This window comes from Equus caballus, chromosome 19, assembly GCF_041296265.1.
Source record: "Equus caballus isolate H_3958 breed thoroughbred chromosome 19, TB-T2T, whole genome shotgun sequence".
Lineage (NCBI taxonomy): Eukaryota > Metazoa > Chordata > Mammalia > Perissodactyla > Equidae > Equus > Equus caballus.
Window position 1 is genome coordinate 17546733 of NC_091702.1, and position 25905 is coordinate 17572637.

At 36.7% G+C, this 25905-nt stretch overlaps 1 protein-coding gene across 14 annotated transcripts in view; it reads right to left on the reverse strand.

The window, feature by feature from the left end:
- Window positions 1-25905, reverse strand: part of ZBBX (zinc finger B-box domain containing) — a 140029-nt gene that overhangs the window by 7560 nt on the left and 106564 nt on the right. For 8 of the 14 annotated variants that reach the window (XM_070242533.1, XM_023623253.2, XM_070242536.1 and 5 more), the window contains 4 exons: window positions 23771-24078; window positions 20194-20347; window positions 19313-19429; window positions 5773-6030 (listed from right to left, as the gene is read on the reverse strand). In XM_070242533.1, the coding sequence (XP_070098634.1) occupies window positions 5773-6030; window positions 19313-19429; window positions 20194-20347; window positions 23771-24078 (837 nt within the window). The remainder of the gene's footprint in view (window positions 1-5772; window positions 6031-19312; window positions 19430-20193; window positions 20348-23770; window positions 24079-25905) is intronic. The other 6 variants (XM_070242538.1, XM_070242534.1, XM_070242535.1 and 3 more) reach the window with 2 other exon arrangements.

The following is a 25905-nucleotide window of genomic DNA, read 5'->3' on the forward strand; positions in this document are numbered from 1 at the left end:
AAATGAGTCATTTTTAACTACTGAAAAGCTGAATGCTTTAAAGTGCATCATTACTGATACTTTCTCATAATGCATATCTTCTGATATTTTCCAAATTTCTTCAGGTTAGAACAATATCTGACAACTGACAAAGTGCCTTAGTAATTAAGTTATACCTGGTATGTTGAGCTTTTTAAAGAAGTGACTGTAGTGTTATTTACAAAGATATATCTGGAAGGAATAAGAATAAGGCAAGAACTATAGCTAACTGTCATCCTCAAAGTGGTCTAGAAGAAGACATAGTTTTAGAATGGAAACAGCTTTTAGATGTTTCTGACTAAAAACTGGAATTACCATGAGCACATTACCTTACTGTATGTAGAAAGCTCCACCCACTGGTTCCTTATATAATTTAACAGATTTTTCAGGACTTATTATGCTAGGCACTGTTAAGAGTGTGTGTGTGTATGTGTGTGGAGAGAAAGAGAAATAAATTTTCATAAATACAATATTTAGTACATAACTGAGTTCAGTCACCAAACAATTTTATGATACAGCCTATTATTATCCCCATCTTTCATATATAGAAACTGATGCAAAGTGAGGTTAAGAAAGTAAGTCATCCAACATCACGAAGCTAGTAAGGGTTGGTTTCAAGTTCCAAAACCGGACTCCTGCCCCAGAGCCTGGCTCTCAACCACCTGTTTTGTTGACCCATCTCCTGACGCAGCAGGAAGTTGTGTCTGCAACCTGCACACACAGGTCCCCTGCCCTTCCCGCCCCGCCTGCTTCTGACATGGCTGCAATATCAGCCACAGCAATCTGAATCAAAGGAGAGACACTTCATGTAGTTATTTCCTGTCTTGTCTTCTCCCCGCTCCTTGGCACGGCTGTTTTCCACAGAACTTAGAGGAAGTGGACGTATCCTAGAGCTAACAGAAAACAAGTCAGAAAGGTTGCTGCTAACAAAAATGCAGCTTTCACAGCGATATAAACACATTTACATTTGTATAAGAGTCGAATTGCGTAGCTGTGCCTGTGTGAGACCAAACTTCATGAAGCGATTTTCCAAACGGCACCGTTAAGTAGTGAAATGTGGGTGCAATTTTTCTGTCCATTGATGCTAAACAGAATACAAAAGCCTTGTGCAGATTCAGTGAATTTTCTAGAATAGGGCCTGATTTCACCACAGCATCTGTCGCCTCACTGACTGTTGGGTTGATTCAGTTGACGTGCCGTCCTCTTCCTTCCTCAGCTCCAGGTGAGTGTCTCAAAGCTGTGCCCTCATCCAAAGCCACTCTTTCCAAACAGAAAGAGAGCCATCCCCAGTCAAGTGTGTGGAAGTGATTGCGTTCTATTCCTGGACCATCAGAAAAGCCATTCACAGAATCCGCAGTGTGTGCCCACTTTCAGAAACAAAAAGTGATGTATTCTAGTGAAAATACTGGTGTTGGTGTATGAGAAAATGGGTGACATAGGGAAACAATGAAGCATGTTAGATCAAAAGTGATAAAGGAAATGGGAAAGCTGAGTGGTTGGAAACAAAAAAAAGACTACTGTTTGTAAAGTACTGTATTTCATTTGTAAATAATGGAACTCATCAATTTATCAGAATAAGAAGTGCTCATTTTCTGATTAAAAACTGTATGCTTATACTTTTAGATCCAGTTCAGGCTTCATTTTAGAATTGATCTTTAATGTGAGAATTACCTCCAAGGAGATTTACATTTAGTAATTTAGAGTAAAGCAAAGGAATGATGGATGGGTAAAGATGGTCATATACTCTCCTCCTTCAACCTCTAATGAAATAAATAGAAAAAGCAGAAAAATAAAAAGTCAAATAAAATAAAATCATAAAAGGAACCAAACGAAAAAAGGATACAAGTTCACATAATGAACTTTGACAAAGGGCAACCAAAGAAATAAACAGATTCACTGAGGTGCACTGCTGTCCAACGCCCCCACCCCCCCCCCAATACACACACCAAACTTGTAACAGCAAAAGGCGAGTCATCTAAAGTTCTGACAAGTCTCACCAGAAACACATTAATTTGGAGAAAAGCAGGTGAAGGGGAAGTAAGGAGAAAATATTTGAAATATTTTTTAAAGCCCCTAAATACCCACCATAAGACCTTAGCGGAGGCAAGAAAATTGCAAACTCGTAGGTGTCCCTACAGGGACAGAACACACTGGAAACCAGGTCCAGTGAAGTTTGGCATTTAATAAATCTAGAAAAAGACAAGAGAGCCCAGATCCTCCAACAAAGGAGGCTGAGCTCCCAGTTCTTCGTCTATCCTCCCCATGCCTTCGAGCCAGCAGGATACAAAAAAGAGCACATTACCCAACCCACAAAGGTGGCTCCAAAGAGAAGACTGACAGATCTCAGGACAGGCGGAGAGCATTTCAGGGAGAATGCAGGCTCACTATCCCAGAAAAGACGGAGGATACGAGCAGAGCCACTCACAGTAAGGCTGAGCACGTAAGATACAAAGAAAGGACAGTAACTAGCCATGCAAACAAACGGACTAGACTCCAAGAATCCATAGCACGCAAAACATGATTAAACAAAAGACCAATCTGGTAGAAAACAGATCAAGACCATAAGAAAATTTCCCAGAAGTCTCTTGGCTACAAAAGGAATAACAAAAGCAACATTTTTAAAAACAGTAAAACTAATCTCAAAGATCAACCAACAATACATCAGACATCACAAAGGAAAATAGTAAATGGTCACCTGTTCCTGGATTGGCTCCTGTACCAGAAAAAAACAAGCTATAATGGACTTCACTGAGACAATTTAAAAAATTTTGATATGCACTATAGATTATATTGTATCAATGTTAAATTTCCTGATTTTGATCATCGTACTATGATTATGTAGGAGAATGTCCTTGCTCATGGGAAATACACACTGAAATATATTTTGGGGAAGGGTCATGATGTTTATAACTTCCTTTCCAATAGTTCAGAAAAAAAGAGCAGTGTGTGTGTGTGTGTGTGTGTATGTGCACGCCCACGCGCGTGCGTGCATATATGTAAATAGGCCAAAAGACAAACAGGTAGTGAACTGGTATAGTGTGTATTGGCATTTTTTGTACTATTCTTCCGTTCTTGCAAATTTTCTGTAACTTTGAAATTATATCAAAGTAAAAAATTACCAAAAAGCATGTCAAAGCAATACCTGTAAAGAGCTAATTTATTGTCAATCAATAAAGAATGAACTATAACCAGCTGAAAATTGAAATTCTGATATAATAGTCAAGCTTGAGATAATCATAGTAAACGCAAAAGAAAATAAAAACTGGTTAAAACAGTTGCAGAAAATATAACTAAATACATTGTACAAAGAGGATCCAACATAGACAAAATAGGTTTCTCAGCAGGAGAAAGACAAATGGAACAGAAAAGCAATTCAAATATGTGATAGAAAATTTCTCTGAAAATAAAGAACTTATTTTGCAGACAGAAAGAGAACCCTATGTTTTAAGAAATGCTTAATTATTGACGTGGAAACACAATCCTGGGTCCATTTATCAAATTTCAAAGATTCAGAAAAAAATTTCAAATATCCCATCAGGAAAGAAGCCTGTCACATACAAGAGAGAGGAGGAGTCAAAAATCAAGGCGATCTCAAACTATTCACAGTAGAATGCGGATCGAGAAAACAACAAATCGGGACATACAAGGTTGAAGAGAAAAGTGACACAAAGAAATTACCCTCAGCCCCTTTGCCATTCCTGCCTTCCCAAACAGCAAAGCACTCGAGGAATGGAGCACCCATGACCCCTACTGGGGGGAAAACACTGACAATTAAATTCAACCAAACAAAAGTTAAATGGAAAAACTTTGGCCTGGGGTCCACCAGTTCAGATCCCGGGTGTAGACATGGCACTGCTCATCAAGCCATGCTGTGGCAGGCGTCCCACATATAAAGTAGAGGAAGATGGGCACGGATGTTAGCTCAGGGCTAGTCTTCCTCAGTGAAAAGAGGAGGATTGGCAGCAGTTAGCTCAAGGCTGATCTTCCTCAAAAAAAATAAAAATAAAAACTAAAGGACTAATAGCAGAATATTCATGGACCAAAGACAATAGAGAAAAGTCTACTATGTGCAGAGGAAAAAAAATGAGATCCACTAAATTAATCTAGCTAACTTGTCAATCAACCACAAAGATAAAAGACAGATGTTCTCAAGAATGCCACAATCAAACCTTCTAGAGATCAATCTAAATAAAATTTCCCTAATTGCGAAGTCATAGTAAAAGTGCTGGTGCTGATTACTTAATCCATATGAATTTTCACTAGGAAAAAGAAAATAAAATGAAACCTTGAAAAAATGAAAAATTATAACATAACTATAACAGGAATGTATTTAATACTATCTACAATCACATGTGGTTAAAAACAGTAAGAAATAAGTCCTCGTCTTTTACCATAGGGATTTAATCATTACTGTCTAAAACTAAGTCATGTAGTTAAAAATGGCCTCAATTGCTTACTGTTTCTTTTCATCTTTTTTCTTAGTTTTTAAAGGGATATTTGCAAAAATTACAGGTTAGACCATATAAAATTAACAATATTCCACTGTCTTTTGTCTACAAAAGGGCAATTTCATATAGTTTAACTTAACAATTTTGCAGTGAAAAAATACTTATCTAAAATGTCCAATTTCCTGTAGTTTCATTTCAACTTTTAAGTTGGATAAATATATATATAATTAAAAAAAAATAGAGAGCATGTCTATTTTTTATAAAATTATTACTATTTTTCCTTCAATCTATTCATCCTCCTAACTATATAGTCTTATATGTATACTTAAGATATAAACAGATGTTTGAAATGCTGCTTATCAAATGTTAATGGTTGTTTTCGGAGTGGTAAGACTTTGTGGGGATTTTGGCTTCCTTTTTTGTGTTTTTTTTGTGTTGCTTGAATTTTTCAAAACCAAGATGTATTCTTTTCAGGAAAATAGCAAAGTCACTATTCTAAGGTGAAAAAGGGGGGATATTACTAAAAAAGAACAAAAGCAAAAAAAAACAAGGGAGGAGCATGTGTGGAATACACAAGCCTAGAGGTTTCTGGCCTGCCTCTTGGATCTGCAGCTGGCTTCTATCAAATTGCATGAACAACTTTCTGATGAAAATTAAGAGGACTATTTCCCCTGACGTTCTGTTACTGAACCAGATCTTTACATGTTCAAGAATAGGGCTGTGATTTGCTAGACTTCATCCTTTGAGGTTTAGGAAATAGAACGCATGAATATAATTGCTCTTCAAACAGGTCTGCCAGCCAGCAGCACTGGCATCAACTGGGTACTTGTTAGATGTGCAGAATCTCAGGCCCCACCCATGCATAGTGAATCAGAATCTCCATTTTAACAAGATCCTCCGGGGATCTGTGTACACACGGCAGCTTGAGAAATATTTCTTTAAAAGATCTGACAGCTCAATCTCCCAACAAGGGTCTTGAGCAGTAGCTTTCATAAAGCTACAGGGATTAGCTACTCAGTCGGTTTGTAGAAAGGAGAAAAACAATTTTATCTGTCCACACGAAGGTCCTTATGCCGCAATTTAACTGCGTACCATGTGGGCTAAGGGGACTACCTCTGGTGTGGCTGGGCATTCACATATTTTATGACATTTTCAGGGTGATATCACAGGATATCCAAGAAAACAGACAAAAAAAGTTGATCGTATGAAGAGAGAAAGAGAAAGGCTTGTTTTTTTGGAGCACAATATGAAGAATCAGGCAGAAGACTGAGTTAACATTGTGTACACTGAAAAAAAATAGTATTACCTGCGAGATTTCTCATCACATTTAATTCTTTTTCCAAACTGTCTAAGGTTTGTTGATCAGCAGTGCCATCTAAGAAAGGCTCATTGTGGTCAGTAATATCAATGTATTCAATTTCCGAAATTTCAGAAGCAGCTCTAGATAATGATCGAGCAGCTGCACTTCTTGATCGAGGACGAGGGGAGGAAAAGCAGCTGGAGCTTCTTTTAACAGAGTTGGAAAGTGGTAAATTTGCCATTGAAGGTCTCTGTGATGTCTGACCTAAAATGAAAAATGAAAAAATTGAAATCAACTGTTTTTAAAACTCTGAACGAGTGCTTAAAGATACAAAATACCAGTCTGTGAACTTAGGGCAGTAAAATTCATGCAACAGAGTTTATGAGAAAGTGAACTTTACATTATCATCCATTCTGGTTTACCACAATTTGTTAATCTCAAGTCACTTTTGCTATGTCATAAAGAACGGTTCTGGGTTATTTTCCCCTAATTTCTCTACATTCAGAAAAAGACAAACTAATTTTAATATTAACTAGAGCAAAATCATCTGTAAACCAAGTCAATTCCAGAACAATTCAACACCCAATCTTATAATCTATCCCATAGCCAACCACTGTGCCAAGTTTCTTAAATTCTAGAACGATACCACACTGTGCCTTGTTAGAGAAAAAACCTTTAGGATAAACATGGTACCACTTCTTAGTGAACCAATTTACTTGATGATATGTAATATTTTTCTATTAAAACAAATATGGAGAAAAAATAGGCTAGTATGCAAAATCTTTTAGAAAAACACAAGCTTTAAAGGAACTGAGATCACATCTCTCATTTTCCTGAGTTGACTCTCTGCTGCTTTATAGGGTACTTTACTGGAAAAGTTCCAGAAGCACACATCTAAGCCAGGTTATTACTTTGTTTCACTAAGGCAGTCATCATTTTGTCTTGACCTATTTCAAAGGTTGATTTAGTTGGTTTCTTCAGCATGTATGTTTCTTTCATAGTAGGAAAAGGAAACCCCTTCAAATCTTACTCTAACACAACATAACTATATATATATGTATATATACATCATTTGGTATTGCTCACAAGATCCTTTAATAAAGGCCAAGGGAATATTTAAGGTACAAATTTAGAAATTCGTAGTGCAGATATATTTTTAAATGTACTGAATCATTGTTCTGATTTAGCTAAGTATATATATATTAAATATAAATAATTTATAAGATAACCTTGCATTCCCTTAACACAAATTTACTTTGTGTAAAATATTGGATTCTTTAAAGAAATGCATTGTCATTAACATAAAAATCATCATTTGACTGAACATACGCCATATAATATTATGCCCACTCTATTGACTCAGAGGAAAATGTAAAACTCAGAAGAGTAGCTACAGACAGCTGTCATGTCTCAATATTAAAAACTACTGAGTTTGTCTTTTTTTTTAATGTAAAAGATCTCCTTTGAATGTAGCCAGTACCCTAAGAAGAATCTTAATGCAGTATGTAATTATTTAAGCAATTAAAACTGACTAAGGTAAGTCCCAAAGGGCACCAATTTTAATGAACATTTCAGAAATCAATTTTGAAAACAATTTTTGTTGGAACGAAATTATGAATAAATTAAAATAAGACTCTGACCTTTTTGTGTCTATTTGCATTCAGAGACAATTCTGAAGAAAAATAACTGATAAAAATGTGCCTATGCTTTAAGAAAAATAAATGTAAATATCCCTAAGAATTATTATTTTTTTAAGATTGGCACCTGAGCTAACAACTGTTGCCAATATTTTTTTTTTTATGCTTTATCTCCCCAAATCCCCCCAGTACATAGTTGTGTATCTTAGTTGTGGGTCCTTCTAGTTGTGGCATGTGGGACGCCACCTCAATGTAGCTTGACAAGTGGTGCCATGTCCACACCCAGGATCCGAACCAGTGAAACCCTGGGCTCCTGCAGTGGAGCACACGAACTTAAACACTCGGCCACGGGGCCGGCCCCCCTAGGAATTATTTTAATGCTAAAATTTGGAATGATTTCCCTCTTGTAGTATGTAAATAATCAATATTTTATTCACAGCCATCAAATAAAGCAACTTTCCATTTCTGCATCCTGAAGCAGTGGTCAGAACAGCAATAGTCAAAACACAGGTCAGTGAGTATAACAGTGGTTCAACTATATAAATTGAAACTTTCAGATCTATGGAGAAAATCATACCCTTCTATCTGTATTGTGCTTTGTCTCAGTCAAGTAAAAATAAAAGAAACTTAGAACTCTTATTAAAATAAAACAAACAAATGGAAGATGAAAGAGCTGGACTTCTGCCAACACAGGCAAATATGAGGTGAGAAAAATTTGACATAATGCAGATGCCCTTCGGAAAATTCAGGAGAGTACAAACACTTGCTGAACTCTTCTAACAACATCTGGTTGCCACAGTGTTAGAGGTTAATTGATCCCAACTGACAAAAAAATGTACACTGGGGGTGGGTTGGACTTATGCTTAGCACACAGCAAAGAGACAGACCATCTTTCTTACTGGAAAGAAGTTCAAAGTGTAATTGAAAGTACCTAAAACATAGAAAGAGACAGAAGAGCCTTCAATTTAGTCCTTGATCTGATTTATTTATTTAGTTCATTCATGAGAGTATGTCATTCCCTCTAATGTTTCCTGTATAAGCTTATTAATGTCATTGCTAGGGTTAAGATTTGAAACACAGTGAAGGCTGGCACTAATGAAAAATTCCAGGATTGAAGGGATCATTCTGTAATTTTTTAAAAGTCCAGTTTGTAGATTAAAAACATAAATTCATTTTGGAGTAACTTGTGCCATCACTGGCAACGTAATCTTAGGAAATTATAGGTTAACATTGATCACAGTTACACTCTAAATATAACAAAAGAAATTGTCCTTGGTATTAGCTAAAGAATATATGTGCTCTATGATTATGAGACCAAGCCAAATATTGGGAAGATAGAATAAAAGGGTGCTTTGGGTTATATCAATGAACATAAGAATGCTGATAAGGACATGAAAAATATGAATCACTCACTGAACAGTATTTAATACAACAATAATTGTTATTGCAATTCTAAGTATAAACATTAGAAGTGGATGAAACATAAGCAGAGCAACACGCTTTTTACACAGTGTTTCAATAACAATGTTCTGATCAAAGGACCCAATATTTTATTCCTGAATAAAAGTTGCAAAACATTTTTCTCTTTTGATATTCTTGCTCCACTGTGTGATTTACTGAGAAGTTATACATGAAAAAGAAAAATGCATTTTCTAAGAGTTCTTGAAACATACATGGAAATTTTATTTAGCAGCATGGTTTAGTAGAAACTTATTGTCTAGTCTTACTGAATTAGAAACCAGCCTGTGACCTGAGATATAAAAATTCATATTTCACCTATAAAATTAAGGAGTTAGAATGATGTCTCAAATCCCCTCAACTCTAAGAACCTATGAATTAATACCCAATCCAATTTAATTTTCAAATCATTTTGAAATCCTAAAACTGCCAGGCACTGTGTTGGGATCAGCGTATTCAAAAGTGACTAACGAGAGATCTCATCAAGCTGATGGCGTAGGCAGACTCTGAACTGACCTCGTCACACAAACACAGCCAGGTTACAACTATTCTTGGAAAAATTACCCTGGAGAGAAAACTGAAAATTGAATAAAAAGAACCCCCACAACAAGGTACAGTCATGACTGCGGTGGAAGAGGCAGAACTTCCTTCTGGAGAGAACAAAGCCACCTTTGTGAACCGTGGACCCTCACAGCTGGCTGGCGGGAGCTGCCCTAAGTATGGAGAGGTGGGGGTACATTACCGCTATAAGCATCCTTCAGACTCAGCACAACTGAGACGAGTGTCCTACTATCTGGCTTCCTGCCTCTTAACTGCAACTGGGGATACCCCTAGAAAAGCTATCAGAGGAAAGCTAGAAAAAACCTGGCTCTTAAAGGGCACGTGCACAAACTCACTCATCTCAGAGAGCAACCTAAAATTGCCAAAAAGGCAGCTGCACAGTCCATTGATGAAAAGAAACTCACCTGGTAGGCTCTGGGTGGATCTCGGTGAGAAGAGATATCTCTCCAGAGACTGAGACTTTGGTGGCAGCCATTTGTTGAGACCTAATACAGGCGTGCTGACACAGAGGCTGGCAGATGCCATTGAAGTTCTTCCCCTGGCATGATAGCCCAGGGGTCTGCCACACCCACTAGAGTGCAGATTTAATCCAATTTAGCCAGGGCAGGAAACCCAGCCTAGAGACCAGCCCCACCCAACAGCAAGTCCTCAGTCTGCTTGTTGGCCTGCATAGACTGGGAGCCTTGATCCTCTACAGGCAGGTGAGTGTGTCCACGTCTGTGGGGCAGGGCCTGTGTGAGTACTAGGTGAACTGTGGGGGCCATTGGTGGTGAGGTGGAGGGCCTCTGCAGTTCGGCAACTGGGTATGCTCCAGGAGGTCAGGAAGTGTGCACAGACCAGGGCTGTATTGACACTGTGTGTGGACCTGTGGCAGGGTGGGGCTTATCAGTAGCAGAAGACCTGTGCTTCACAATCAGCCACAAAAAGGATTGACTCTACCTTCAAAAGCCTGAAACAATTGGGAGCTCGCATGCCTAGGGCCAGCCCCACTCAGCTGCAATCCTAAGAGAGCTGACAATAGCCTTGCAGGCCTGAGGCCTACAGCAACTGTAAGCCCCTGAGCTTAGCAACCAGGTAGACTGGGTAAATACTCAATTAACAGGAAAACTGAAACAGGAGTGTGCTATTAGACCTTTCAGCCAACGGTTCTGAGGCTCCCCAAGCCCAAGTCACAAATAGCTGGTCAGGGAGGGAAAGACGAGACTCCCTGGGTCCCTGGAGTAAGCACAACCCTGCCACAGCAGAAGGACACAAGTAGCCCAAACAGGAGAGTCACTCCTGGATCATTTGGACCAGTGATGAGAGGGAAGCACACTGCTGAGACTCAAAAAGCTTCTCTTACATAAGGACACTTCTCCAAGATCGGAAGATATATCTGACTCACCTAATACATAGCCATAAGCACAGAGAAAGAGTCATAATGAGGAGGCAAAGGAATACATTCCAAGCCAGGGAACAGGACAAAAACCCAGAAAAAGAACTAAATGAAAGAGAAAGAAGCAATTTACCTGACAAAGAATTCAAACAAAAACTCTTAAGGATGCTAGCTGATATGGGAAGAAGACTGGATGAACACAGTGAGAACATCAACAAAGAATTGGAAAATACAAAAAAGAAACAATCAGAAATGAAGAATACAATACTGAAAATGAAAAATTGACTAGAGGGACTCAATAGCAGAGTAGATGATACAGAAGAATGGATCAGCGTGCTGGACACAGACTAGAGGAAATCACCTAAGCTGAACAGATCAAAGAAAAAAGAATTAGACAGAATGAGAACAGCCTAGTGGAACTCTGGGACAATATCAAGTGCACTAACACTTGTATCATAGGTGTCCCAGAAGGACAAGAGAGAGACAAAGGGGTAGACAAGCTATTTGAAGAAATACTAGCTGAAAACTTTCCTAACCTAAGGAAAGAAACAGACATCCAAGTACAGGAGCTCAAAGAGCACCAAACAAGATAAACCCACAGAGGCACACACCAAGACACATTATAATTAAAATGTACAAAAGTAAAGATAAAGAGAGAAACATAAAAGTGGCAAGAGAAAGACAACAAGTGACAGACAAAAGAAAGTACATAAGGCTATCGGTGGACTTCTCAGCCAAAACCCTACAGGGTAGAAGGGAGTGGCATGACATATTTAAAGTGTGAAAGGAAAAAACCTACAGCCAAGAATACTCTATCCATCAAAGTTATCTGTCAGAATGGAAGGAGAGATAAAGAGCTTCCTAGATGAGCAAAAATTAAGAGTTTATCACCAAGACACCAGTTCTACAAGAAATGCTGAAGGGACTTATTTAAGTGGGAAAGAGAAGACCACAAATAGAGATAAGAAAATTAAAAAAAAAAAAAAAAAACAGGCAATAAAATCACTATCACTGGTAAAGGCAAAAATACAGTAAAGGTAGCAGATCAACCACCTGTGAAGATGATATATAGGTTAAAAGACAAAAGTACTAAAGTTACCTATTTCAATGTTAAGAAGGTAATGGATAGACACACACAAAACAAGAGATTAGATTTGATTTCAAAAACATAAAATGTGGGAGGTGGGGATTAAAAGAGTAGAGCTTTTAGAAAGAGCTCAAGCTAAAAAGAATATCAACTCAATGTAGATTGCTATATACATAGAATATTATACAGAAACCTCATGGTCATCACAAACCAGAAACCTATAATAAGTAAACAAATAAGTAAGAGGAAATAAATCAAGCATATTACTAAAGAAAGCCATCAAACCACAAGGGAAGAGAGCAAGAGAAGAAAGGAAGAGAGAAGAACTACTAAAACACCCAGAAAAAAGAAAGTAACAAAATGGCAATAAATACATATTTATCAATAGCTACTTTAAATGTCAACAGACTAAATACTGAATCAAAAGATATAGGGTGACCGACTGGATATAAAAACAAGATCCATATATATGCGGCATACAAGAGACACACTTCAGCACTAAAAACACTCACAAACTGAAGGCGAAAGGAGGAAAAAGATACTCCATGCAAATGGCACAGAAAAGAATGCGTGGGCAGCAATACGTATATCAGACAAAATAGACTTTAAAACAAAACCATAACAAGAGACAAAGAAGGACACTACATAATGATAAAGGGAATAATCAAACAAGGCGATATAACACTTGTAAATATGCATGCACCCAACATAGGAGCACCTAAATATATAAAGCAACTATTAACAGACATAAAAGGAGAAATAGACAGTAACACAGTAATAGTAGGGGACTTTAACACTCCATTTACACTGATGGATAGATCATCCAAATAGAAGATCAATAAGGAAACACCGGCCGTAAACAACACCTCAGACCAGATAGACTTAGTAGATACATATAGAACACTCCATCCAAAAACCACAAAATACACATTCTTTTCAAATGTACATGGAACATTCTCCAGGATTGATCATATATTAGACCACAAAACAAGTCTCAATTTAAGAAGATTTAAGAAATTTTCTTGAATTTAAGAAAATTTAAGAAGAGTGAAATAATACCAACCATCTTTCTGACCACCAAGGTATGAAACTAGAAATCAACTACAGGAAGAAAACCAGAAAAGCCACAAAAATGTAGAGATTAAACAAAATGCTACTGAACGACGATTGGGTCAATGAAGAAATTAAAGGAGAAATCAAAAAAATACCTAGAGACAAATGAAAATGAAAATATGACATGCCAAAATCTATGGGATACAACAATAGTGGTTCTAAGAGGAAACTTTATAGCAATTCAGGCCTATCTCAACAAACAAGAAAAATTCCAAATAAACGATCTAACAGTGCACCTAAAGGAACTGGAAACAGAAGTACAAACAAAGCCCAAAAATAGCAGAAGGAAGGAAATAATAAAAATCAAAGCAGAAATAAATGAAATAGAGAATAAAAAAACAATAACAAAAATTAATGAAACCAAGATCTGGCTACTTGAAAAGATAAAAAAAATTGACAAACCTTTAGCTAGACTCATCAAGAAAAAGAGAGAGAAGGCTCAAATAAATAAAATCAGAAATGAAAGAGGAGAAATTACAATGGACACTGCAGAAATACAAAAGATTACAAGAGAATACTATGAAAAGCTATACTCCAACAAATTGGATAATCATAAAGAAATGGATAAATTCTTAGAATCATACAGACTTCCAAAACTAGATCACGAAGAAGTAGAGAATTTGAATAAACCAATCACCAGTAAGGAGATTGAAACAGTAATCAAAAACCTCCCAAAAAATAAAAGTCCAGGACCAGATGGCTTCCCTGGTGAATTCTACCAAACTTTCAAAGAGAACTTAATGCCTATCCTTCTCAAACTCCTCCAAAAAACTGATGAGGAGAGGAGGTTTCCTAACTTATTCTGCAAAGCCAACATTATCCTGATACCAAAACCAGACAAGGACAACACAAAAAAAGAAAATTACAGGCCAATATCGCTGACGAACATCGATGCAAAAATCCTCAACAAAATACTAGCAAATCGAATACAACAATACATTAAAAAGATCATACATCATGATCAAGTGGGTTTTATTCCAGGGATGCAGGGATGGTTCAAAATCTGCAAATCAAACAATGTGATACACCACATTAACAAAATGAAGAGTAAAAATCACGTGATCATCTCAATAGATGCAGATAAAGCATTTGACAAGATACAGCATCCATTTACAAAAAAAACTCTAAATAAACTGGATATAGAAGGAAAATACCTCAATATAATAAAGGCCATATATGACAAACCCACAGCTAATATTCTCAATGGAGAAAAACTGAACACTATCCCTCTAGGAACAGGAACCAGACAAGGATGCCCATTGTCACCACTCTTATCTAATGTAGTACTGGAAATCCTAGCCAGAGCAATCAGGCAACAAAAAGAAATAAAAGGGATCCACATTAGACAGGAAGAAGTGAAACTGTCACTATTTGTGGATGACATGATTTTATATATAGAAAACCCTAAAGAATCCATGAAAAAAATTTAGAAATAATAAATGAATACAGTCAAGTCACAGGATACAAAATCAACATACAAAACTCAGTTGCCTTTCTATACACTAACAATGAAGTAGCAGAAAGAGAAATTAAGAATACAATCTCAACTACAATTACAACATAAAGGATAGAATACCTAGGAATAAACTTAACCAAAGAGCTGAAAGATCTGTACACCAAAAACTGTAAACCAATGCTGAAAGAAATTGAAGAAGACACAGAAATGGAAAGATATTCTGTGCTCTTGGATTGGAAGAATTAACATCCTTAAAATGCCTATACTTCTTAAAGCAACCTATAGATTCAACACAATCCCTATCAAAGTTCCAACAACATTTTTCACAGAAACAGAACAAAGAATCCTAAAATTTATCTGGAACAACAAAAGACCCCGAATAGCCAAAGGAATCCTGAGGAAAAAAAACAAAGCTGGAGGTATCACACTCCCTGATTTCAAAATATACTACCAACCTCTAGTAACCAAAACAGCATGGTGCTGGCACAAAAATAGACACATAGATCAATGAAACAGAACCGAGAGCCCAGAAATAAGCCCACATCAATGGACAGCTAATTTTAGACAAGGGAGCCAAGAGCATACAATGGAGAAAGGAGAATCTCTTCAATAAATAGTGTTGGGAAAACTGGACAGCCACATGCAAAAGAATGAAAGTAGACCATTCCCTTACACCATGCACAAAAATCAACTCAAAATGGATTAAAGACTTGAATGTAACACCTGAAACCATGAAACTTCTGGAAGAAATTATAGTCAGCTCGCTCTTTGACATCGGTCTTAGCAGCACATTTTCAAGTACCATGTCTGACTGGGAAAGTGAAACAAAAGAAAAAATAAACAAATGGGACTACATCAAACTAAAAAGTTTCTGCATGGCAAAGGAAACCATCAACAAAACGAAAAGATAACCTAACAATTGGAAAAAGATATTTGCAAACCACATATCAGATAAGGGGTTAATATCCAAAATATACAAAGAAGTCATATGTCTCAACAACAAAAAAGCCAACAACCCAATTAAAAAATGGGCAAAAGATCTGAACAGAGATTTCTCCAAAGAAGATATACAGATGGCCAACAGGTACATGAAAATATGTTCAACATCATTAACTATCAGGGAAATGCAAATCAAAACTACAATGAGATACCACCTCATTCTGGTCAGAATGGCTATAATTAACAAGACAGGAAACAACAAGTTTTGGAGGGGAAGCGAACCCTTGTACTCTGCTGGTGGGAGTGCAAACTGGTGCAGCCACTATGGAAAACAGTGTGGAGTTTCCACAGAAAATTAAGACTAGATCTACCATATGATCCAGCTATTCCACTGCTGGGTATTTATCCAAAGAACTTGAAAACACAAAGGCATAAAGATACTTGCACCCCTATGTTCATTGCGGCATTATACACAATAGCCAAGACTTGGAAGCAACCTGGGTACCCATCAAGGGATGAATGGATAAGGAAGACGTGGTATATGTACACAATGGACTACTACTCAGCCATAAGAAAGGATGAAATCCAGCCATTTGTGACAACATGAATAGATCTTGAGGGAATTATGCTGAGTGAAATAAGTCAGAGGGAGAATGTCAAATACCATATGATCTCACTCATAAGTAGAACGTAAAAGCAACAACAAACAAACACATAGAAACAGAGATTGGATTGATGGTTACCAGAGGAGAAGAGGGGAGGGAGGAGGGGGAAAGGGTTAATTAGGCACACGTGTGTGGTGATGGATTATAATTGGTCTTTGGGTGGTGAATATGATGTAAGCTACACAGAATTCAAAATATATTACGATATACATCTGACAATTATATAATGTTATAATCCAATGTCACTGATATAAAAACAAAAATTAAAATTAAAACAAAAAAAAACAAAAACAAAAACAAAAGTGAATGAGACTTTGCTCCTCCCTTCAAGTTGCACTCCAAACACCACACAGCCCTGCCATCCTGCTTCACTCATTCACAAACACTTCCTAAGCGCTGACAATGTACCAGGCTGTTTTCCATCACTGAGAATACACCAATGAGGTGAGCATTGGATACCGTGGTTTCAGAAGGCCTCTCTAAGGAGGCAGCATTCAAGCTGAGGTGGAATAATGAAAAAGAATCAATCATATGAAAAAGGCTGTGAAGATGGAGAGAGAGGCTGCAGAGCATTCTGGACCAGAGGGAAGAGCAAATTCTAAAGCTACGAAGTGAGTAAGGGTAAAGCCTAAGAACAGAAAGAAAGCCAGTGTGGCTGTAATGTGCGAGAAGATGCAGTTAGGAGAGAGGGCAGGCCCAACTCAGGTACTGCTGTGTGATGCATGATAAGGAACATAATTTTTTTCTATCTTATATAAGAAGCTATGGAATGCTTTTAAGCAGGAGATTGACAAGACACAATTTATGGTTTAAGTTTGCAGAAAATGAGATTCACTCCCTATAAACTATAAACAAATTTATGACTATAAATATAAACAATTCACTCACTAACTAAAAGCAGTAGAATAAGATGGAAATTAATCATAGCAACATATTTTGGAGAGAGGCATAAGAGAAACTGAGAGACTAATGAGAGATGATGGACAACTGGCTTGGGCTCATCTTGAGCAATAAAGATAGAAGTGGTTAGATTTGGGATCAGTTTCAGAACTGAAATCAGCAGGATTTAGGAGTGAATAGGATGTGGTGGGTAAGAAAGAGTCAAGATGACTCCAGGTTTCAGACTCATCAACGTTTGCATGACTGTTATACAGAGACAGGAAGATGGAGCAGGGGAGGAGTAGGTTTTGGCAGGGGGCAGGGAGAATCAATGGATGCTGCTAAATACACGACTTCAGAGCTGTCATGTTTTTACATTCACAAACTTAAAAATCTTACAGAGATAGGAATTCCTTTATAAATTGGCATCAGTTCAGAATATAAGATTTCTATAACTTGTGGCATAACCAGGAAAGTTTTATTTTCATTTCAGGCCACTATCTCTGTCCAGAAAGTCATTTCCTCTGCTCCTAACTGGTAAATCTTATTAATTCTTAAGATACAGCCGAAATGTCACATAGTCTCTAATATTTGCATATCTACACTTTTCAATGGCAAAGCAATTATTTTACCATCTCCATTCCTAAAAGACTGAAGAAGTAACTATCTCATGTACTATCATTAATTACCTATCAATCTCCAAAATTGATAAGTAATCTATATTACTCCTAGTCCTTTTATACAACTTATATAAGCGTAATTTAAGTGTTTATATATATAACGGTTATCTCAAATATGATCTTTGGACTGTCTACATCAGCACAACATGAAGTTGTTGATAAAATGAATGCAAATTCCTGGACCTTATCTCAGCCTGAATGAATCAGAATCTCTAATAGCGAGGGGGAGAGATCCACATTACAACAGCCTTCCCCGGTGATGATGCTCACACTGGCCTTTGAGAACCCCTGCACTGGACTCTAAGCTCCTGGGCTACGGGGATGGGGCCTCATTTTGTATCATCAGTGTCTGGCCATGCCTGGCCTAAGATAGGTGCCCCTGCAAATGTCTTTTATAGTAAACTGTTGATTTCAACTGATACTTAAAGGCATTTGGCTACTTATTTATAAAGATCTGCCGTAGTAACAAATTTCTCATAGCATAAATGTGAACTTGTTTTCATCAATATACAGTGACTTAAAACAGTTCCTTTGACTGCCTCAGAAGAAGCATCCAGAATTTCTGAAGCTGCTCTAAACACTGATGTGAGAATAGGTACCTAATTATAGCGCCAAAAAACATTCATCATAAATGGATGGTTTTTTTACTAAAAAGCAGCCTTTTAAATCTGACAGTGTCTCAACATAAATGCATACGGAAAGGATCTAAGCTAGCCAAGGAGTTTTAATCATAGGGTTCAGGGCAAGAGAGAAATATAAATCTTACATATTTGGAAAAATCGTATGTAGTTAAATTTCTGGCTTGAAGATGGCCTTCAAATGCAGACAAATAGCTTCCTTTATCAAGTGTTCCTGCTAAACCGCGAGCTCCTAAGATCAGGGAACATGACTTATGCTTCCCTTTTCCCCCAGGGCCCAGCACAGTGGCAACATACTCAACACATGTGTGTTGAATTGCCTCAATTCATTAGTCATCTACGGCAACTTCATACAAAATTCAGCAAAAAGTAAATCTACTTTAGTAGATATTATCAGATAACAATAATGACCTAATAATACTGCTGATTTTAATGATGTCAAAATTGTCTGCATACACTCACTAGAAAAATATAACAACGAGCATTCAACATGTCAAATAGTTATCCTATAGACAATCTTGCAATTATTTTGGTTAGAGAATGGAGTCAACTGAAATCAAGATTCCAGGGTTAACACACTCAGCATTAGTTTTAGAACAGAGGTGTCTTAACCACAGCTACAAGTCCCAATTTTAACCTAAGCCATTCATTTCACAAATGGCTACGTCTGATCGTAATATGAACCAAGTGGAAGAGTATGCAAACTCTAGGATAAATACACTGTTTCTTGAAAGTGTAATGAAACCGAGTATGTATTTTATAAAGGTTGTTCAAAATATACACCATTATCTTGAGCTACATTTTAAAAATATTATTTCCTATAACATTGTTAGAGAAAATAACTAAGACTGTAACTCATGTTTTTGAGAAGAACACAGTAATGAGCGCTGTTGTTTTTTTGGTTTAGGAAGAAAAGTCCAGGACAGTTAGTTAACATGAGTAAGTTTAAATTATGAAAGTGTGAAAGCTCATTTTCAGGTGCCTAATAAACTGCTAAGCTACAAACTAATAAACAAAGTAAGCCATCAATGAGCACTGCGGCCTCTGGCGACTCTTACCCGTCTTCTGCTGAGTTCCGATTGATGACGGGGTCTGGGCTCTCTGCAGAACACCCAGGGCAACTCTGTCATCAGCATACGCGCTTATGCTACACTCTGGGACCCATTCTCTGTCCCCTAAGACAGAAAAATGGCAAAATAATATACATTTGAAAAAGGAGAAAACTCCCTGCTGTTGCTTTATTATGTTTATTGTCTTACTGGATAATATTCAGCTAAAAGCAACATTTACAACAGTGAGGTATATATTATAAAATACAAAATCTCATAATTATCCAATAAAAACCATTAGATTCACCTAGCTTAATAAAAAGAAAAAATAAACTCTGCAAAGATATTACACACACACATTTAGATGGAAACAAATCATTTTAAAAGTATATAACAGTATAACATAAAGTATACTAGTTAGTACATGAATAGACACATTTGAATACACAGGAAATCTAAGAATATAGGTGACACCAAGACCTAGCTTTCAAAAGGAATTTATAGGTATGTCTCAGAAAGCTCACAGACCCTGAAATTTTGAGATTTGCTTTTAAGATGGCATTTAGGAGATATCATACACTACTTAAAATTTAATAAAGTCATTCAAAGAATTTCTATTACACAATTTAGTAAGGGCTACATTTCTAAAAGTAATTTCTCCCCAGTCTCATTATAGTTATGTTCTCTCACATTCTGATAGTAGCCTTAGACATAAATATGTGGCAACTCATACAGGGCTAATAATTTCAGCTAGGGAAGTAGAACATGATTTTATTTGTTGAACAGAATTGCCCAGTATTTCCTAAGATGAGGACGAACTGTTTTAAAAAAATGTGTGGGAAAACTATTAAGTTGGTCCATGGGCCATCTGATTTCATGTCTGAATTTACCTGCAATTGTAATCCTAGCACTGGAATAGCTGCGTTCTAAGCTAGGAGAAGGAAGTAAGTTGAGTCTTTCACTTTTATCAAAAACAAAGAATCTTTCAAGTCCTTGATATTGTTCACTTATAGGCTTACTTCTGAGGGCTATTTCTTGTAACAACTAGGAAACAAAATATTCAACAGAATTACGTTTTTTATCTCATCAAGGCGAAGCAGCACATTCGTTCATTGACACCTACTGTGTTCTTGACATGGATTCTGCCCTCATCAGGTTTAGGTTCTAGTAGTGGAGACATAAATAACACAACATTTATATAGAGTAGGTTCTGAAAAATGTGTAAAACTCAATTATTACGGTAATTATCTAAAAGCTGCCATCAATCTAAGGAGGACAGAAGTTCATGAAACAAAGTTTTTCTTTTTCCTTTCTTTCCTTTATTTTCTTCCCTCAGTGTCTTTGCATATAAATTACTCTGAAAAATAGAGTCTCTCTCATATGCTGTGCTTTTGAACTAGTGTCTTTGTCTATACATAAAATAATCTCAAAGATGAAAGTAAAATACTGATGGGAATAAATCTGATCTGACCATGGTCATAAATCCAAGTTAACAAAATACTCATCGTGAAGCAAATATGCAAGTAGAAAACAGACAAGAGCGAGCTAAGTAATTTGTAAAGTTTATATAGCTAGAAGCTAGCAGACCTAGGTTTTGAATATAGATCTGTCTGATTTGGAGTCTAGGCTGATTCCACCACCCTATGAATTCATGTTGTGATGTGCTTTCATCTTAGGGAAGAATTTAAATGGGATTAAAAAGCACATGAGTCTAGTAGGAAACAGATTAGAGACTCAGTCATGAGAGCTTTAGATGGACTTAAAATATAACCAGAGTGGCTATAAGCATTTAACAGTTCCCTAATGGGTCTAATTAGTGCCCAAATGCAGTGTTTCAAGGGGGTAACCAAAACAAAGAAAATTACTATAACTCTATCCAAATTTATAAGTCATATAATAGATAAAATATTACAAAACCAAGCTGGTGATCAATAAAGCATTTCTTTCAAAGACAAATCTAAGTCCTCTCTACTCTTGACATCTTCACTGCCTCTTCTAGACACTGATTACCAATTCACAGAACCCTTTCAGCTCCAGTGGAACCCATATTTGGTTTAGACAATTGCAAATCTGAGAAGGTGTTTTAAAGCCTTGGTTGACAGACAAGAACAACGAGAGTGGGTGTGTTTGTTTTTTTCCAAACTCACAAAGTTAACTATTAGTAGTTTCACAACCAGAACCAAGTGCCCCTGACTTGTCCATGTTCTTCCTGGCACGCGACCCTACCTCACTGCTGCTGCTCAACAAGTTAGTACTTAATTCCACAGGCAGTGCCACCTTTATGTAGGACTCAATTTCTGAAAAGTGAAGCGCAAAATGAACTTTCTTACACTCCATTTGGAAGTCAAGAAACGTCACTGCTGAAAATTGCCCCTACTGCTCACTCTTGAATTTTTTACTGGAGCACAACAGATTTCTAAGGAGTTTCTGCTCAGGGAATGACTTTGACTAGGAAAGGAGGAGAATAAAAACAGTTCTCGTCTAGTCATTAGGGATGAAAAGAAAGTAGATTCTACCACTATATATAAAGTTCCGGGCTCCATGATGTAATCATTTACACTTACTTTTTACATTAATGGTAGAAGGGATCAAAATATGATTAGCAGTTTTTTAACATTTCAATGTTAATTATGCAATATGTAGATATGTACAACACATAACTTGACCACACAATTTAATGTCAGTAATTTAAAAGACTTGCTTCAGACATCTATATATTAGACTTTATGAGCTAATTGTATTATTGCATTGAAGTCTACATATTCTATTCCAGTACAGGTTTTAGACTTTTGTTATACCTGAGTGTATCCATAAAAAGTTACGATTGTCTTAAATGTTTCCAAAAATGCTACCAGACTCATACTCCATGTATTCTTTTACATTTAAAATTTTAACATGTTTTTAAGATCTATCCATGTTCATAAAAGTAGCTCTATTTCATTCATTTTAACTGCTACATTGCTTTCCATTATATGAATTACCATAGATTATGTATCTGTGAGTTTTTTCTAAATGCCTTTTATTAGGTTATAGAAGATAAATTCTCGCCCTGGGGCAAAGGTCAGGAAGGCTGACGTCCAGTATAGAAGAAGTGGGTTCACCGTGCTCAGGATTCTTCCTCCTATAAGCCAGCACCCTGCTTGTGCAGATGGCACCTCACCCTCTTCATGACGCCCTGTGGAACCTGGGAAATTAGAGTCCCTGTTGTTCTGTTTGCAGAAAGTCCTTCTAGGATCAATTGTTTTCTCCTTTAGAGGAGGGGGTAGAAAAGCCCATGTGCAGTGAGGCTTTATTTTGGGGGATCTAATATCGGCTAAATTGTGGGAATGTCTTTCTAGGAGGGATTGGGATTTACTTTTGCCAGACACATCAGAATATCAAAAGGCATGGATGAACATTGTGAATTTCCTGGCTTGGAGATTCTGAGCAAGAAATGTACATTCAAATTCTATACCTATGCTAAAGCAAGGCCCAAGATATCCATTTTTCGGGTAAGATGTTTATTGACTTGGCCCAGATCCCCTGCAGACATCCTTTTCCTTTCATCTTGCTGCACCTGTGAGAATGTTTCCTAGTGTATTCCTCCAATGACTGAGCAGACTTTAGGGATCTAAGGTTTTTGCAGAGATCTCAGTTCCAATTTCCCACTTCAAAAATGGAGAATACCTGTCATGAAGTGGGCTCAGAAATCCAATGCCCCAGACAGAAGCAGCAGCAGCTCAAGTATTCATTCTCTTACTTTTTTGGTCCCACTTTCAGTTCAGTCATCAGAGAGATTCATTTCAAATAACTTTAAAGCATTGTTAAAATATTTGACTGGCCCAATTTCCAAAAAATTTAACATTTGAATTACCCAATTTCCAAATCATTTATTATTCATAATCATGATTACCTAAGATTTTTAGTATATAGAACAGAGATTCAAATATAATTTTAAAATTTGGCAATAGTGCAATAATGAGTTAATTTACCCTTTTTTTCCTCTAAGAAGAAACAAAAACTACACCCGTTTCTTTATTAGCAATATTCTTGAAAGAATTATCTTTTAAACCTTAAGTTGACGTTAAGCCACAAAAACTGATTCTATCTACATATCTGTATTTATTTCAGTTTAACCAGTGAATATACAGTAAAAAGCTAGATGGAATTTCTTATACTAAGTTAATCATAATAATGAATTTCATTTAGAAAGTAAAAGCACTCAGCATGGTGCATGAGATGGGTCTTAAAGTATTATTTGTCATAGAAAACTATATGTTATAACGGCATTAACTTTATTAGAATTTGTTTCATAGTCATTAACATTCTTTCCCATATGAGTCACTCTTCTATTATCTTGTGATAATACAAGGTAACACATTTTAATTTCAATAGGAAGTAGCATTTAAGAATACATTGTGTCAGTATGAAATTTTCTTATGATGTTTCCTATAAAATTTTCAATATAATAGCATAATAGGGATTTACCAGTGGTGACTCTGTAGGTTTAGAATCTTCAAAGTTTGGCCTCTCATGCAGATTGCTAAATTCCAAGGATTCTTTGATGTCTTGAGATAATTTCTCCTTACTGGAAGGATTTTCTAAATCTATATTTGGCAAAGAATCCTTGCCCCTAAGTGATATGCAGGAGTCAACAGATTTTTTATTACTTTCTGTATCTATACTTTGCTCTCTGAAAGTTCTTTCCAAAAAGCTGCTTTCTCCTAATTTTTCAACCGCAGGAGAATAAACATCAGGATCCACAACGATGTCACAATCTGTATTTGAAGTTCCTGCTATTGAAAACACACATTTACAGAAGTTAAATAAATTTAAGCAAATAAACTGATTAAACTGTTCATAAACAAAAAGTTCTGTGGTGTAAACTTTTACCAGTAAACACTTTTATCAACATTTCTTTTTTTTTTTTTTCTGCTTTATTTCCCAAACACCCCCCCGCCCGCCCCCCGTACGTAGTTGTATATCTTAGTTGCAGGTCCTTCTACTTGTGGGATGTGGGATGCCGCCTCAACGTGGCCTGACCAGCGGTGCCATGTCCGCGCCCAGGATCTGAACCCTGGGCCGCCGCAGCGGAACGCGGGAACTTAACCGCTCGGCCACGGAGCCGGCCCCTCAACATTTCTTTATTGAGTTCTCAGTGTTAAAATACTTTTACTCTGTTTATGTTCATAAATGATAATCATAGTTTACTTATATATACATTCGAACCTGAGTGAGACCAATGAAGGGAGCTAAGATTTTGTTTTGTAATGAAATCTTGAAATTGAGGCAAACTTTTATTTCAGCCTGTAGTTCAATTCCCACTTTCCTAGCCTCTCACCCACTCAAGTTTTACAATAGCAATTTATGAGACAAAATGCAGAGGGAACCTTATTTCCACGTTTTACTTCTTTTCCTTAGCATGCCTAGTGCTGAGCAGAGGGCAGAGGGAAATCTGCCAGATGAAAGAGCAGCAGCAGTTAGGGGCACAGAAAATGATTAAGCTGGGACACCTGCCTCTGGAAAGCCACAAAATGAGCACGATTCTATTAGTCACCTACCTCATTAAGTCTGCTTTAAATAAATCACTCAGTTTAGATCACTGGTTTTCAACCTGGCGGCACAATGGAATCATCTGAAGGTACTGTTTAAAAGTGTCAGGGTATGAGCCTGACCCCAAACCAATTAAATCAGACTCTGGCAGTGGGACTCAAGCATTGTTTTGGTGTTCTCCCCCCTCCAGCAAATTCTCCAGGTGATGATAATATGCAGCCAGGGTTGTGAAACATTGGGCTAAATTTTCTGAAGAAGGAAAAGTCTTTAAAAAGCTTGCACCATATTGCTTTCAATCAAAATAAAAATGTGTATACCATTATCAAGATTGAATACTGCTTCATCTGATTATAACTATTCTCTTTCCAATATAAATATCTCATCTCTATAAATAGACCATCTAAAATAGTAGAGGCTATGACTAAAATAGTCTCTAGTGATGTAAATTCTGCCTTGCAGCCTAAAAGACCTGTTGCAATCAAAGGTTTATAAAATTCTGCAATTATACATAGTATCTAGAACTTTCACTTCTAACAACTATCACCTCTTAAATTCATACATACTGTGAGAAATGTAATAACTTATAAAAACTTTATAAAGGGTACTTAATGAAACTTCCATAATAATGATGTACTTCCCTTCTAAACTTGAATAGAAATTATCTGATTTTTTGGTAGAAATGGATGCTGTTTCCTATATTTAAATGTCTAAAACTAACCACCATAATATTTTTGCAAGATTGCAAACTTCCACTATTAGGATCTATTGCTGCTGAAAGTGACGAAACAGCCTGTTAATAATGTTTAAAATGCAATGCAGAAAATATAGGTATGATTTAATTTAGTCTAGTCATTGGAAGCCCTGTTAAGTCATAAAAATTAGATATCTTGGCTCAACATCAAAAATCAATTAATCTAACGTCACATCAACAGGCTAAAGAAGAGAAATTACAAGATTGTATCAATAGATGCAGAAAAAGAATTTGACAAAATCTAACACTTACTCATGATAAAAAAAAAATCTCTCAGAAAACTAGCAATAGAGGAGAACTTCCTCAACTCAATAAAGAC